The sequence below is a fragment of the Erigeron canadensis genome, chromosome 3 (genome assembly GCF_010389155.1).
Source record: "Erigeron canadensis isolate Cc75 chromosome 3, C_canadensis_v1, whole genome shotgun sequence".
NCBI lineage: Eukaryota > Viridiplantae > Streptophyta > Magnoliopsida > Asterales > Asteraceae > Erigeron > Erigeron canadensis.
The window spans coordinates 19825612-19842772 of record NC_057763.1 but is presented as its reverse complement, the minus strand read 5'-3'; the positions used below and the strand labels follow the sequence as shown (position 1 = coordinate 19842772).

At 31.6% G+C, this 17161-nt stretch overlaps 1 protein-coding gene and 1 long non-coding RNA gene across 4 annotated transcripts; one reads left to right on the top strand and one right to left on the bottom strand.

Moving 5' to 3' along the window:
• Window positions 1–3445: 3445 nt before the first annotated feature.
• On the top strand, window positions 3446–4446 carry LOC122594216. 3 transcript variants are annotated; one of them, XR_006322952.1, is made up of 3 exons: window positions 3446–3688; window positions 3913–3970; window positions 4054–4446. It is a non-coding gene; the product is annotated as an uncharacterized LOC122594216 (long non-coding RNA). The 3 variants fall into 3 exon arrangements; XR_006322953.1 differs by having other exon boundaries at window positions 3853–3970; XR_006322951.1 differs by lacking the exon at window positions 3446–3688 and having other exon boundaries at window positions 3697–3970.
• A 1004-nt stretch (window positions 4447–5450) lies between these two features.
• Window positions 5451–8713, bottom strand: LOC122591640 (receptor-like protein kinase 5). Its single transcript, XM_043763899.1, has 2 exons — window positions 6091–8713; window positions 5451–5994 (listed from the first exon to the last, which is right to left on the bottom strand). Exons 1-2 carry the CDS (start codon window positions 8711–8713, stop codon window positions 5612–5614), a joined length of 3006 nt encoding a protein of 1001 aa, XP_043619834.1. The 3' UTR covers window positions 5451–5611.
• Window positions 8714–17161: the final 8448 nt, after the last annotated feature.

Genomic DNA, 17161 nt, shown 5'->3' with positions numbered 1-17161 from the left:
TTCAGATCACGGTGTGTTTTGATTAGTTTTCTAGTTTTCATTAAAAATTTAGTTTTCAATTGATTATAACTCATGCGAACAATATAATTTAGTAACTAATTAGCAACCAGTTAAAATGTTCATTCACATAATTAACATTTATTTATATTGTTAATCCTATTCACTAATGTCGTTAATTTTATAAAATTAAAAAACTTATTATTTGACTTTCCTTTGATTAAATAACTTATAAACTATGCGGTTTATCTAAAAAATTATAGGTATAAATCCATCAATTAGTGAACCAATTAAATCTATCAAAAATATAACTTTGTATTAAATTAATTTACCAACAAAAAGAAGAATGAAAACCCAATATTATTTAATGTTTATCCGACTGATTTATAAAAACGATTAACGGACTTAAAAAAACATATCCAATGATATAAAAAGATTCAAAAAAAACTTATTAAAGCAAATTGAAAATAAAATAATCCAATGCTTAAAAAACTTGTATATATTGTTTGTAAGTATATTAAAAAAACCTAATTTTTAATTTTATGACTATAACATAATGTTATGAGTGAATTTCATATTCCCCTCCCTAAACCTTACAAATATCATACATACCCAATTCAAATACTAAATACCATATTTCCCTTAAATATTTATGTAGTAGTTATAAATGTCCAACTTAAAAAAAAATATCATGTTTCTACCTCTTTGAATTGTTAAAATATCATTATACCCAATTCAAAATTTAAATATCTAAAAGAATTAAAAATAATTTAAGATATGTTGATAACTATTTTATCCTTTCTCCTTTTTTAAATAAAATGTCAGCTCATTTATATATTCATAAAATCTAAAAAACCCTGCATTCACGGTAAAATACACAAACGACATAAATCAACTTTATAGTTTATTTGACATATATTCGGTAGATCGATAGGAACCGTTTGATCCCATGTACCGATTTGGTACTTACATAACAAAAATGAACTTTATATCTATTCTTTCTTTAAGGTATCTTCTTTCTGTATCTTTACCCTAATAATTGTTATAGAATTAAAATACAACTAAATCAGTACATTGAGTATATATAATATTTATATGGCTTAAGGAGGAGAAATATGATATTATTTATTTAAGTTGGGTATATATGATATTTATATGGTTTAGGTAAGAGAAATTTGAAATTCACTCTATTGGTATTATAAAAATTATATGTATAAAGCTTAATATAACTGGTAGATGTATAATATTAAGTTAATATTATGTGTTTAGATATCGACTTAGAAAAAGGGTTATTTAAGAACCTCTTAACAAAGAATGTGAGAATCACTTTGGATCACACATTCACTCTATAGACGTGACTCGATATACTTTTAGGGATTTTTTATTTTTATTTTCTTTTTGTTTGTACTTGTGCATTTACATATGTGTAAACCATTTGGCATCATATGTAAATTACTAAATGATCATACATGCGCAACCATTATGGTTAAGGGTGGTGCCAATTAGTTTATAATGGAGCTATGACGGCTAAAGGTGGAGCACATAAATGTATCACCCCTATGACAGTATGACCTATCATAAAATATTAAAAAGAGAAAAAAATGTTTATTCCATAATAGTTCTTGCATTTTTATTCTAAGAGTTTTCAAAATAATCTAACCACATGAATTTAATCATATGTATCACTTTTATATTTTCATAAATTAATTTAATAATAGTGATAAACATTATTTATTTATTGAAGATGTGACAACTTCACATTCATATTTTCTTTTATGAAATAAGTTTGGCTTGTAATATGTCCATTTTTGTAGTTTTTCGTGTGGTAACTCTACATAACAAAGTAGTATAACGTTGATACATAATTAATTATTGTCTTTGTAAGGAGTTCGGATAATGTATAAAATTTATTTTTTATGATATATAATTTTATTTGAGCAGGGTATATTTTGACAAATCATAATTTACACTTTTTTTGTTTTCCAATACTAATTTACATTTTCCATCACTAATATTTATCTACAAAGAATAAATTTTGACTATTCATCTAAAGTGTGAGGATTAATATTGTATTTAATAAATTAAGAAATTAAAAAATGTGATCTAGTGGTCATAGTTGAAAATCATCCAACGGTTTGGACACGGGTTGAGTAGTTAGAGCACCTTTATCGATTATGAAACGGATCGAGTTTGGTTTTAATAACCGTTCCCCACTTAGCCCATCTATCTATGTGAATGCATTATAATACTTGAGTGAGGATAGGCTACACCACCTTAAATATTTAGATATGAAGGTAAAAAAGTTTCCATGACATGTCCACTTATGATTGGTGAGAATTAAGAAAATGGTGAATATGATACTACACCACTCCTTCCCCATTTGTATAAGCCAAAATTAGTACAATGCTCAATAAATATCTATTAACATAATGATATGTATGAAATTTTATGATATATGGTATCACAATGCTATTTAACGTTTCATAAGTTATAATTACAAAATTCTTTTATTGGGCTCACTAATTTTATTATTAACTTTTTTTTAAATACGGAGTCAGTTAGAATATATATTAATACTTTGATTTAACTCACATTTTTATATATCCAAATTTACTAATTTGTTTTTCTTTGTATAGTTTAAAATTTCACGATTTTAAGTATATAGAAATTAAATAATATTAATATTATTTTAAAAATATCATAAACCACCGTCTATGTGATAATACAAAATATGACAGAACCATGTCTAATTTGGAGGAATAAAGGGTTATGATATGTTAATTAATATTTATATTAGTTATCTTTTGATATCAAAAAAAAGTGCAGATAAAATAGATTCAATTAGATAACTAAAACAAATGTGTATAAATTTATTCTAATATAAATAATTATATAACTACTTATTTCATTGAGTGAATAAATATAAAAAAAAAATTAGTTTGAGGTAATTTATATACATGAAAATTTCGATATGCACATTCACTAAAAAAAATTATGTCTTGATTATATTAATTTTAAAGATATTGATTATTTTAAGTATACTTTACTGATGATTATTTTATAGTTGTAAATTGTGAATATCAATAAAATGGAATCTCTAATTTACGTATAGTATAACCTTAAATATCAATATTCATATATAATATTAATAAATAAATATAAATATTTATGATATATAATTCAAGGGGGTCTTATGTCTAATTATATAAAGTATAAGTATTAATATTGTCATTTAACAAAAATAAAATAATTAAATTTAATCTAATGGTTTTAAATCAAAGATGAAACTATCTAAAGGTTTCTATTTGTTTAGAAATAAATTTAGTACGTTGTGATATATATATTGGTAGATTAATCTCCGAGTAGTGAATCTAGACTTACGGTGAAGTTTTTTTTCTTTGACACTATTACTCGACTCACAGGCTCATAGTAACAGCATCGAGTTTTATCAAGATTAAACACCATTTTGACGGTGAGTATTCGACAAAAACCGGTTAAAACAAAAATTGCAATTTAGTTTAAAAAAAAGAAAAGAATTTTAGTAAAAATTAAACACCAATACACCATCCAAGTTTAATCAAGATTTTGGTTCGTCACTAGGCCGTAAAAGTCTTTGATGAATTGATTAGGGGTTTTATCAAATGGAACCTGAAACGAAAAAGAGAAAATTTATCCGTCCACCTCCTCGCCGGTTCGTAACATCTCATCTGCAATTTCTCTTATGTCTCTTTAATTTTATTTTTTATTAATAAGAGTAGACTTATCTACTAGTACTATAATAAAAATATGATAATAATAATAATTGTTTGTTCTTCATATGTTAATTTTCTCTTGTTATTATTATCATTCAAGTAGTTGCATAATCAGATGTGTGTTTCAAGTTATACACGATATTGCAATTTTGTAAACTTTTAGGACTGCCCCTTCACCACCTGAAAAGAGTGATCCTGTCACGGTTTCAGCTAAGCCAAATGTATGCATTTTCTTTTCGTGTATTTTTTTTTTCCATATTCCGACGCTATCGCAAAAAGTGCTTAAAATGAACTAACAATGCAGGTAAATATGGCTCAAAATGTAATTATTGATTCAAGGATTTAACAAGCTAAGAATCACGCGATTGCGCAGGCTCAAGAACATGGCTCAAAAGCAAACTTCAGGGTATTTGATTCCCCATTTGGGAACTTTCTAGTCCCCGTTGTTCCAACTCGTGCGGAATTTGGTGGTTGATTGGTCAGGCATGTTGTTATTACGCATTCGTACCTGCTAACTTTGTATTGAATTTGATACCTCTAATGCTTAAAACCACTCGTGAGGTTCAGTAGGAAACTGATTACCAAGTCTTTATAAGTTCAGGTTCTTGGCTCATAAGATGTATATGGTAGAATTTTGTTAAGTTGGCACTTTTATCGGTTCATTTTTAGACGAATAAGATATGTTTTTCACATCAAATATGATGTATATGTTGAAGAGATAATAGTAATGGTGGCCCCTAAAGCATGAATGAACTCTACGTAGGCATTGAAATTGCAATAGGCCAAAAGGGTGTCATAGAATTTTGTTTGCTACAAAATAGTGAAATGACCATGAATTTCTCTTAATTGATTTTACTTTCTCAAAATCACTAATAGAAGGAGTATTGTTTTAGAAAGTTAAGGTTTTGGATATCGAAGTAAATCTACCTACTTACTAAATTTAAAGGATAGTGTGTGATAACTGTTAAGTTGGACCTGGGAGTCATGGTTTTGTTGTTTGTTTGGGACTTAATTTGTGCCCGATGTATGGACGGCTAAATTTTTCGTTGTGTTTATTTAGGACTTATTTGCATAGCCCATGACATACTAATTAAGCCAAGAAACATGTCCCCTACTCAATCATGAATTTCATAGTTCCTCCATTGTTTTCAATTTTCAGCCTTCACTGCTAGCAAATTGGTTCATGTATTCACATTTCCCAGGGAATTCCATTCTCTGATATTGTTAGTTGATTTGTTTTGCTGAGGGTTTGTGTTCTTTGCCTCTGTAATGTACCACATTTATCTTACAGCGTCGTTATTTGTTCATATATTGGTAATACTTCGATTACTCCTTAAAAGTTATTCCTTTTGTTTTTTTCTTAATTGGTACATCTGTTCCCTACCCCTCATCAAAATTCATAAACCCAACTGAAATAGGATCCACTTTTCGCAAATCCTTCTATGGTGACTCTTTTTTGTAGGAATGGTGGTTGACTAGAAATACTCTGCGACTATTTTTCCTCTTAATGACACCACTTTGTTTCTTTTTTTCCATGGTTATGTTTATTGTGAGGGTACTTTTAGCAAACATGTATCATGCTGAGATGCGATTAAGGAGTTTCACTGAACAATCTCTGTTGTTTGAAGACTTGTTTATATCAATAAAATTTAATTCTGGTATCATTTGTTGAGTTATGAATTCCGAGTTGGCATTTCAAAGGATACTATAATTCAAGATTTTATTTGCTAAACTTTAAGCTACAAAAAACTCGTATGAAAGGTATGCGTGTGTATACTAATAGACCCTGAAGGTCAGCCAGCTATTTAGTATTACAGTATTACATATGAGCCACACTTATATGCAGTCATAAAGTAACATACTTAGACGTTTTCAAGCTTGAGGAGGGGAAGATGATCAAGTACATCACTTCCATTCTTCATTTTTTCTTCCATTGCCAGGCTGCAACGTAGCAGCGTCTGGCATACTTCCTTCATGGAGGGTCTGTTGGTTGGCAATCTACTTGTACACCATAGCCCAAGTTTAAATACACTGCTCATGGTGTTCGAGTACTTGGGCTCATTCACTTCATCATCTAAAGCAGCTGATATTGATGCACCACTTAGGGCTTCTTGCCAAGCCCATTCGGCCAGTGATGAATGCTCACTGCCATTGCTGGCCTCTTTTCCTGTTGTCAATTCTAACAAGATCACTCCAAAGCTATACACATCAATCTTGTTGTCCACTCTAGTCGTATGCGCATATTCTGTAATAAAGGTATATATATTATATTAGTGGGAAGTTATATTTAGATAGAAAAGTACTAAGCACATCATGGTTTGGTGAAACTGTGAAATTATACCTGGAGCCATGTATCCGAATGAACCAGCCACGGTTGACATTGTGTTTAGCTCACTGTCCTTGGCCAAGATCCTGGCTAACCCGAAATCAGCAATCTTGGCATTGAAATCACCATCTAAAAGCACGTTGCTTGACTTCACATCCCGGTGGACCACTGCCGGAATACAATCATGGTGCATATAAGACAAACCTCTGGCTGCTCCAAGTGCTATCTGTAACCTTTTAGGCCAATCAAGCACCACATGGCGAATAGAACCGGTCAATCCACGGTTCGATTGAGTCTGCTTTCGGTGCAACCAACGATCCAAACTTCGGTTCTCTAAGTACTCGTACACAAGAAGCTTTGAGTTGTCACATGAAATGCATCCCATTAATTTGACTATGTTTGAGTGACGGATCGTACTTAGAATCTCTACTTCTGCTAAGAACTCTTTTTCGAGTCTTTGTTCTAAGTCTATTTTCGTTGAAATCTTCTTTACCGCAACAAAATCGCCCAATCGGTTCACTGGAATCCGATACACCTTTCCTGAACCACCATGCCCAATGACGTTGCTCTCCGTCAAACGAGGCAAAATCGTGGATTCTGTGAAAGTCAGTTTCTGGAATGAAGTGAATCTCCATTTTGAATCCAAATTATACTTCCTTCGGCGGTAAAGAACAATGACATATGCTGTCAGTAGTACTGCCAAAAGGAACAATATTGCTGCTATAACCGCAATAATCATCACATTTTTAGCTGAAATCTTGCTAGATGATCCGGATTTGGTCCTGGAAATGCAAGAATTGAGGCCTAATGATGGGTTATTTGAACAAAGACGAGGATTATCCAGAAAACTTCTATCAAAAGCACCATTTTCGAGCTGACTCGGGATGCTTCCAGTGAGATCATTGGCTGAAAGATCAAGCACAACGAGCCATCTACCGAGCTGACTTGGTATTTGACCCGAAAGATTGTTTCTTGACAAATCCAACACTGTAAGACGTTCTAAGAACCCGAGACCAGCTGGAATCTGACCAGTTAGCTTGTTCCTACTGAGATTTAAGGTATTGAGTGAACTCCAGGAGACAATAGTTGCCGGAATTTCGCCGGAGAGTTGGTTCCCATCCAGCAACAAGGTGTTTAAATCTGGAAGTGCTGTTAAATTTCGAGGAATTGCGCCATCTAGTCGATTATAACTTGCTTTGAAAACCCTTAGACTTGTCCAAGAGGATATGCTGGTAGGAATTTGACCCGAAAATCTGTTATTACTAATATCAAGTGTTGATAACTTTGGCGCGAATTCCTGTGGCAGTTCCCCGGAAAATGAGTTATCATTAATTAGCATTGTTTCTAAACTTGAAACCTTCCACAATCCATTAGGGATTTCTCCTGAAAACTGGTTCCCATAAACTTGAATTTTCATCAAGCTGTTACAACTTCCAAGTGAATTTGGTATCTCACCTGAAAGACTATTCTGGTAAGCATTCAAGCCTTCGAGCTTCCCATTGTAACAAAGATTCTTTGGTAAGTTTCCTGTGAACTTATTTTGGAATACTTCAAATCTTTTCAGGTCAGAGTACCTTCCAAAATCAGGTGGCAGTGGACCCGATAGGTTATTCTCAAAAATTCGAATGTCAATCAAGCTAGACAGGCGGCCGATACCAAGAGGAACTTCACCTGATAACTGATTTATCATGAGCGACAAGTTAGACAAACTCTCAAGATTCCCAAAACCTTCTGGGATTTTTCCAGTTAACTTGTTTGCAGAGAGATCAATGACCTGCATTTTTGTTGCTTCAATGGAGTCAGGAATTCCACCTGTTAGATTGTTATAGTAAAGATAAACTTCTGTTAAATTCTTTAACAAGAACAAATCACTCGGTATTGATCCAACAAGATGATTGGCAGACAAATCTAGCAGCTCAATAGCCACCAAGCCGGATAAGTTTCCGGGTATTTCTCCTATTAAGTTGGCTTCCGTCATGTGGAAAGTTCGAAGCTTTTTCAACCGAGTAAAACTCTCGGGAAGTCTTGATGGTGTAAAGTCATTAAAACCCAAATTTAGCACTTCAAGGTCGTTTAAATTTCCGATTTCCTCTGGATAACTTCCATTAAATAGACATTGATGCAGTTGAAGTGATGAAAGCTTTGATAATCTTGAAATCGCCACCGGAATGTCACCAGTGAAGTTGTTGGCAAAGAGCCTGAGGTCTCGTATTGCAGGTGATAACCGCGATATATCATCAGGGATTCGTCCCACTAACAAGTTTTGAGACAAATCAAGGTATTCAAGATTTGTGCAGTTATAGAGAGATGTTGGAAACTCTCCTGTGATGTAATTGTAATTTAAATCAATATGGGTCAAGTTTTTAATATCACAAATGAAAGGCGGAACGGGTCCAGTGATATCCGTTTTTATTATTGTGATCCTAGTAATCGTGTTGTCGGTACACGTGATCTCCGGCCAGCTGCAAGGGTTGGAGGATTGGTTCCAATGGTTGAGGATGGTTGGGTTGGACCAAAAGCTTTTGATCTTTAGAAGGGTATTTTGATCATTTTGGTTATTATTGGCAATTGGTTGTGAAGTTACATGATAGCATAGGAGGGATAGGAGGATGAGAAGGGGTGGTGGTATTATTGACATATTGGTTGATTATGGTGCCAAAAAATGGTGGATTTTTGATTATTGTATGGACATAAGGAGGGTGAGTTCTAACGAATCTGCACAAGTATGGATGGAATCATATCAAAATAGTAGTATATAAATTTGAGTCAAATTTGGCGTTGGTGCACATTTGACTACTATTTTAGCACTAGAGAATAGCTAGAATTGTCCTTGAATTTGCAGGTTTTTGAATGGATATGGATTAACTTATATATTGTATTATTTTTATTTGGTCACATTCAACGGTATTGACTTATAACTTTAATGGGTTCTATGTGATTTTGTAAATTATATATATGAACTTTCCTCTTCTTTTCCATATCCATCATTATCACTAGCCTGTCTCAACCACCATGACCGAATAGAGATACGACTTATAAAGTACCGTTTAACATTCAACGTGTAATACAAGTGGTGTTTTCGGCTTCTAGCTCCTTTGATTTACCCTTGGTTTTATATTTTTACAATTTTTTCGTTATAGAGAAGATTGGAAGATCAAAAGCATCCTATTATTGACCTAAGGGTGTTAGATTTGTTCGAACTTCTTGTTGTTCGGTTTAATACGTTCAATCCAAAAACCGAACCAAACATCCAATCTGAAATTGGTTTCTGTCTTGGTTCAAAATTGATAGAAACTAATATAAAATTAGGGGAGTTTTTTCTTTTTCTTTACTAAATCTACCGAACAATTACTCAGTATAGATGTGGAGTTTACCTTAAAAAAAAACAAACAAAAAGAAACTAAAGATGTGGAGTTTAGTACTTGTGTCAAACAACAGACATGTTTGAAGCTTATTAAACCAATAAACCTCAATAAAATTTTATGTATGTCAAATAACATATATAATTTCATGTGATGATATAAGTTAAACCTGATTACCGAATTCATTTCAGGTTAAAACCGGACCCAAAATCTGATTCAAACTGGTGAAGTTATAGCTTTGTTTCGATTGAATTCGGGTTTTGAATTATTTGTTTTCTGAACGGCATATTTCTCTACCTTTTGTATTAAGATTTATTTGGATTCTAGCTTAACATTCTTAAAAATTACTAGTTTTTACTTGATTTGTCTTTTTCATTTAAAACTATAGAAGGATTGAATCTAAGGCTATCCTGCTCTATTGTTACGTAGCAATAGAAGCCTGCTTATGTTGCTTCAGCGACGTTTCGCCTTCTCTTCGCTCTGGACAGGAGCGCTAGTGGACAAACCCACTTTTACAAGATTATAGACTAAAATGACTCGCTTTCTTTCTGAATCTGCTTTCTCTATTGACATATTGACATATAACTGTCTCGACTTGAGCGCTTCCTAGAAATAAAACGGCGAAATAAAACGGCGAAGGAACGCCAATTTTTACATAATCAGTGACGCATGAATTACTATATATTGCAATGTAAAACCAATAAATTAATATGTACATATTCCATGTACACGTTTCTTCCAACTTACCAAATTTCTTCGAGAATAGGGAGTTAATTTTCAATGCACACGTACTGGCTTTTTAATGTTCATATCTAATTAGCATCATTATATGCGTGTTGTGAAAATACCAACCCGTTGTTAAAGTCCTTATCTTTGGAAACAAATTTCAAAAGTTCGATCTTCATGTCAGTAAGGTTGAAGGTTCTTTTCTATTTTTACTAGAACCTGAAAGCAGTTTTTGTATTTTTGGTAGGGGTAAGACTGTCTACATCTCACGTCTCAACTTTCCCCATACACCGTCGAAGACGGTATTTGAACCCATAACCCGTAGAAGACGACATTGAGAGTTACTTTACTTTTATATGCATGTTGTGACGACTTTAATTGTAATTTATTCATAAGCTTTTAAGGTATTGTATTCTGCTTCATACCATGAGAGGTAAGACTCGACGGATATTAGGCCAGCTTCGGTGTGTAGATCGGCGAAAGTAACAACCAACCATCTGTATTGTATAAAACTATAAATCTAGATATGTTTATATGTATCTAGTGATATATTTATGTATTTAAATTTAAATGTTTAGAATCTTGTAAATGTGGGAGTCAACGGCTATGTCAGACTTTTAATTGACAAAAAGAAAATGGTAACTGGCTTATATGGACAAAATAACAAGTTCAGTATATACAATGAACACATTTAACATTTGGGTAGAGTTTGATACATTTTCAAGCCATTATCTCATTTAAAATCAATCAAAAGGTTACATAACGGTGAAAATCAAAGAGAAAACATCTTGAGCTACTAAACAGACATTGATCGCCATCAACTTTCCTCAACATTCTTGTGGAAGTTGTAGTACATCGACAAATTATTACTCTTACATGATCTTACGACTTTAACTAATTGGGGATAACATATTTGGATAGCCTGTTGGAACCACATTAAATGTGACCGTCACTGATCGTTTATCATTTGTGATATGATAATTGACGATAACTGAAATCCCTATGTCTAGTAACTATACGATGGGCGTATTTATTCTTAAAGACATATTATAGGGTTTTCCATTAGATGATTGGAACTACGGGGACTTATATTGTACATATTAAACACCAGGGGCTAAAGTTGTAAATGTTTTCTCTTTAAATAGAGAGCCATATACAACACTTTTAACCCTAATCTTAATCTCATTCTTGTGTGTGCACTTTTTCTCCCATATTCTTAATCCCATCATTAAACAATCATCTTGTTTTGGGAACCCAACATCAATGGCAAACATTATTACTCTTACGAGGTCCTCTGGATCGTCAGGTACATATTATTATTATCATGTTTTCATTATGTTTAAAATACGAATCATATTAATTCCAACATGTGATATCATAAGCCAATGGTTTTTGATCGATCATTTGATTCGTATTTGTATGTTGTATGTTCCGTAAACGCTTGGAACAGTAAAACTAAAAATATGATTTCGTAAGTAATAATGTTAATGTATCATTAGATCCATTTTGGATCTCGTTTTTCTTATTGCCGCAAATGAAAATCCAAATGAAAGCGAACCAATTAATGTTTTTGTTTCTTTACTTTGAAAGCCGCCGCATATTATAAAACCAACTACAAATGGTTTGATCACCTTTGTGTAATTAATGAATCATGATATTGTCGGCTAAGTATAATTCCATTCGATCATATTTTATCGTTGAATTTGATTTAGTCAATTCATTGAATTCTAACTTTATTTCAAGTCTATTTTGATTTAGAATTTATTGAATTCGATGAAATAAGTTGTTTTTTGATTTAAACTTTTATAAATTCGATAAAATAAGTTAAATTTTTGATTTAAACTTTATTGAATTCAATGAAATAAGTTAGTTATTTGATTTAGGCTTTTGAATTCGACGTAATTTTAAGTCGATTTTGATTTAGTCTTTATTGAATTCGACCTTATTTCAAGTCGTTTTTTGATTTAGTCTTTATTGAATTCGACGTTATTTTAAGTCGATTTTGATTTAGTCTTTATTGAATTCGACCTTATTTCAAGTCGTTTTTTGATTTAGTCTTTATTGAATTCGACTTTATTTTTATTATTATTGAATTCGACCTTACATATACTTAAGTTGAGATCAACCTTAATTAATTTTCTCTTAGTTGAATTCGACTTGCTTAATCTAGCTATAAAAGTTGAGTTCGACTACTAATGTGTTGACCTCGGTCTTATTCATTTTTGCTAAAAATCAAGACCAACTTTTATTGATTTCGACCTTGTCGAGTTAAATCATAACTTGTTGAGTTCTTCTTATCAAATATAATTTTTCCTTAAAAAAGAGAAAAATAAAAATAAAAATTTTATGGCAAAATTTGTCCCTAAAATTTTGACCCCATAATTTAGAGGCTTCACACTAATGTACATGGTTTTATCATTTGTGCCCAAAGGTCAATGTGATTCTCATGTTGCGATCTTTTCCTTTTACATAATGAACACTAAGTGTATTAATTCTGCTCAAATGTGATTTAATATGCTTTGTGTGTCAAAAGGACTATTTGCATGCATAATATACACGATTCTTAATTTTGTGCCCAAAGGTCAAAAGATAAGCGTTGTGTTGCATGACCCTAATGCTCATTTATACTTAGATATTAGTTATTTCTGCCCAAAGGTGATACTTTAGCTTCTTACGTATTTTAGGCATTACGTTAGTTCCATTATTTTTAGAGACATTACTTAATAAGCCTTAGATATCTAATTATGAGGAACATTATTATTAGCCCTTAGTTAGTTTTAGGCATTACTTTAGTTCCATTACTTTTATAGATATTGCTTAGTCTGCCTTAGATAGCTAATTATGTCACTATAATCTTATTGCCCTTAGTTTTAGGCATTACTTTAATAATCTTCTATTACCTGTATCCTAAATTTTTTATCCTCCTTATTTCCACTGTAGTACCTAACTTACGCATTGAGCCACTTATTGATGCAAACTTTGCTTCATGAAAAGATTAATTACTTCTAACTTTGGAGATGCTGGACCTTGACTATGTCATTCGCCAAAATGAACCCACTGTTGTTACTGCTAACTTTTCCGTAGCTCAGAAAGCGAATTTTAAGAAAGTGGGATAGGGCGAATCACTTGTCACTAATGATGGTCAAGAATTTCATCAATCATAGTATCTGAGTGTGACATCCGTCACCAAAACTGGTAATTTATTATAGTCTCTAACTTACATTCCAAATTTCTTGACTAGTCAATATGCCTATATAGTATAACAAGCATAGAAATGTGGTGATCATTTCCAATATGGGATTTCTATTACTTGAATTTCAAAAGTTTAGGATTGAGATATTTGATCTTCCTAAACATAGATGACTATAACTATCCCCGTAATTTCTAGACTTGTAGTTGTAAGTCATATTTATTTCTGGACATTGATAAATTAGTATACGCTATTTAGCGGTGAACGAAATCAATAATTATGAAAATAATATATAATTAGTATAAGTAGTAAGATGGTAATAGTAATAGTAAAATATCATATGTTTAGTAAAAAATTTTAGTCATATATATATTACAACAATTTATGGTGAGCAAAGAATTTTAATTCCATTAGAATTCTTATGTTGCATTAAGTCTAATCATAAACTAACTAAAACACTTATCTCCATATATATATATATAATAACTATAACCTAAATAATAATAAAAAAAAACAAAACCTTTTTTTTGATTCTTTTTCTTCTCTTTGGTCGATCAACACCAAAGCACCACAACATCAAATATTTTTTTATTTTTTTATTAATCATCTCATTGTCAAAGCAAACTTTGGTAAGTTTAATTATAATTCTATTGAATCTTGATTTAAATTACAATTAATAATAAAATTCTTAAGATTATATTCTATTCTTTTTTAAGGTATCTAAGAAGAAGATCATCAATCTTGGGGTAAAATCACTTATATTCTCTTTTCATATATATTAGTCTTTTTATTTATTATATATATATATATATAGCATATATTTTCTTTTATTTATTAATTTTATTTATAAGTAACCTATTTGATGAATATATATTATGGCAAATTTATAATAATGAATGAAAGGGTTTTTTTTAAGGTTAAATCAAAAGCTTGAAATATAAATCATATTAATGTTAAAAGTTTATGTATTTATTGTATTATAATAATTAATGTAATTAGAGAAATTCAATTATGAAGGCATGGAAATCATAATAACAGATGTAAATAGGTGTTGGAAAGATTTGAAAGTTTATATATGAATATTAGTTATAGTAGTCTTTAAAACAGTAAGTTTGGGTTATTTCAGAATCTGGACAGATTCTGTTTGTTAACTTTGAAATGTCGTATCTTGGTCATGGAAGATGGTTAAGTCACGTTTTTGGTGTCTAAAATTAATTTCAGGAAGTCTACTTTCTGGTGAAAGTGGTTTCGTGTCAAAATATGAAGTTTAAGGTTGTCAAACGAATTTTATAACAAAACTGCGCAAAGCTGAGTTTTCAGAACAGATTTAGGTCGACTTCAAATAGTCATATCTTGGTCGATTTTATGAACTGGAAGATTATTTTTTTCAAGAAATATTTTTAAGATGTTAAGAGTGGACAGTAAAAATTTGGATTTTTTTTGAAACTTCGAAGGCCCTTAACTTTTATAAAACTTTTCTGTGCGCAAACAGTGAATTTGTTAACTAGTCTGTAATTATCGAATTTTTAAAAATAGTTCAAGAACAAAATAAATTCTGTAAAAATTCATTTAAGTATCTAACACATAAAAGTTACTGTGGTAAAAATTTAAGGACTTGGTTAGTTCGGGTGATCTAGAATAAAAATTGATAAAGTTACCAAAAATTTCAGCGAATAAGAACTTGTAGAACTAAATCATAAATCATTAAAACAAATACTCTATATTAAGTTATGTGACTTGTAACTTAATAATAGATGACAAATCAGTTGGGAATATTTTGAAAGTAGCCATATATGTATATATCATCAAATACGGGTTACAATGGATGGTTCTTGACCATGTCCATAATTGTAACTTGTTCATATATATGTTGTGTAGATTCTAGCGACCTTGTTGGACTTTGCATAACTACTTGCTTGTTGAGGTGAGTTTCGTGACCCCTTTTTGTATTATTTCTTTGGGGGAAAATGATGCTCAAAATTTTTTATTTCTTTACTAGCTGTGCCAAAACTAGTTTGTTTATTGGACATATACGTGTACTTATGAAATGTGTATGTTAGCTTGCTTGTGTTGATTTCTATGATGCAATAGATGTCTGTTGATATCTATTGAAGACTATTGGATAACTATCGACCAACTTTATACTCCAGCTGGTAGTTGTTGGTATTTAAAGCATGATTGAGTTGTTAACAGGAGTGATGGAGATTGTGTTGTTGGATAACTATGATGGCATTGATCAGTATTTAGTATGCTACTACATGTTTATATTTACACTATTGTCCAAAACTTGATATATCATGCACAGCAAACTCATTTGTATTCCTTTAAACCTACGAACTCACCAACGTTATGTTGACATTTTCGAGCATTCATTTTCAGGTGATAACAATGCTTAAGAAGATTGAGCTTATGGACTTTAGGAAGACCAATAAAGAGATCCTTCATGGACTCCTAGATTGCATGTGAAACATTGAACACTATTTGCAATTGTTACTTCTTTGCTATTTGAGGCGTGTTGCCTAGACTTTCCGTTTGTGAAAATTACATTTATTTGAATTTCATTTAGTATGACTCTATTATAAAGTCCATGTGCTATAACTATATCTTTTCGTCATATCCTACGATTTCGCCTAAGGTGGGGTGTGACACTGAGGGAATGTATAAAGCGTATGCTAGCTTAAGAACAAGGGAAATAGCAGTATTTATGGACACATAATGACTGACATCACTCATAAGTTTAAGAGTCCTAAAATGGAAGTCTCTGACAGTTTTTTTATGCATTTTATGATGACCTCATTGCTTGCTCATTCCGACACCTTCAAAATTAGATATGATGCAATGAAGGATAAATGGTCGATGAGTGAACTAAATAGCAATGTGTGTGCAAGAAAATTGTCGTCTTAAGTTGGGCCAACCTGAAGTTGTTCACCTTACTACCACTGCTGATTCCATTAAGAGGAAGGATAATAACAGTAATAATAAGACTTTAAGTACAGTTCAAAAGGGCTAATCATGGTGCTATTGCCTCTAGCTTTAAGTCCTTGACGAGCAATCCTAACTGCAAATTCTGATTGTGCCTAGATTGCCCTAAAATCAAGGAGTAGCTAGCTTATAAAGGTAACCTATTTCATGTAATATTTGATTCTTTTATGTTTGATGTATCCATTAATACATGTGTGAGTGATTCTAGTTCTATGGTTCATGTGATTAACTCAACATAAGGATTCCATACAATTCAGAAACTATCAAATGACCAAAGAAAGCTTAGAGTTGGAAGGGTTGATCTCTTATATGTCGAAACCATGGAGACTTTTGTTTTACATATGAACACTTGAAAGTGAATTAGACTAGTGGATACCTTATGTGTACTGAGAATTTCTTGGAACCTTGTATCTATTTTTCTAGTCTAAAAAACTTTGAAAATTATGTAATAATTCATGGTTACGACGAGAATGCCATTACTCATAATAATGATTTCCTTGGTCGTAGCTCTTGAATGGATTGTTGTGTAAGTTAGAACTAGATCATAATTTCTCATGGTCTTTGTTGTCTCCTTATATTGATAACATCACTAAAACAAAGACAAAATCACCTAAATAATTAGAGAATTCTTCCATGTTGTGGCATGAACATCTTAGCCACATCTCACGAGTTCGCATGATACGACTCATAAAGGATGGAATATTACATTTTCTTGACTTTAGTGACTTTGTCAATGGCTTAACGGACTAAGAAAGGAACCACTAGAAGTTCCAACTTGTTGGAAATAATTCACTCTGATGTTAGTGGCCCCTATCCCGCATACATG

Bases quoted from the DNA above. Each gene is read 5' to 3' on its own strand.
- LOC122591640 (XM_043763899.1), bottom strand. From the start codon at position 8,713: ATGTCAATAATACCACCACCCCTTCTCATCCTCCTATCCCTCCTATGC. The intron at 5,995-6,090 runs GTATAATTTCAC...CCTTTATTACAG, and splicing joins ATTCGGATACATGGCTCCAG to AATATGCGCATACGACTAGA.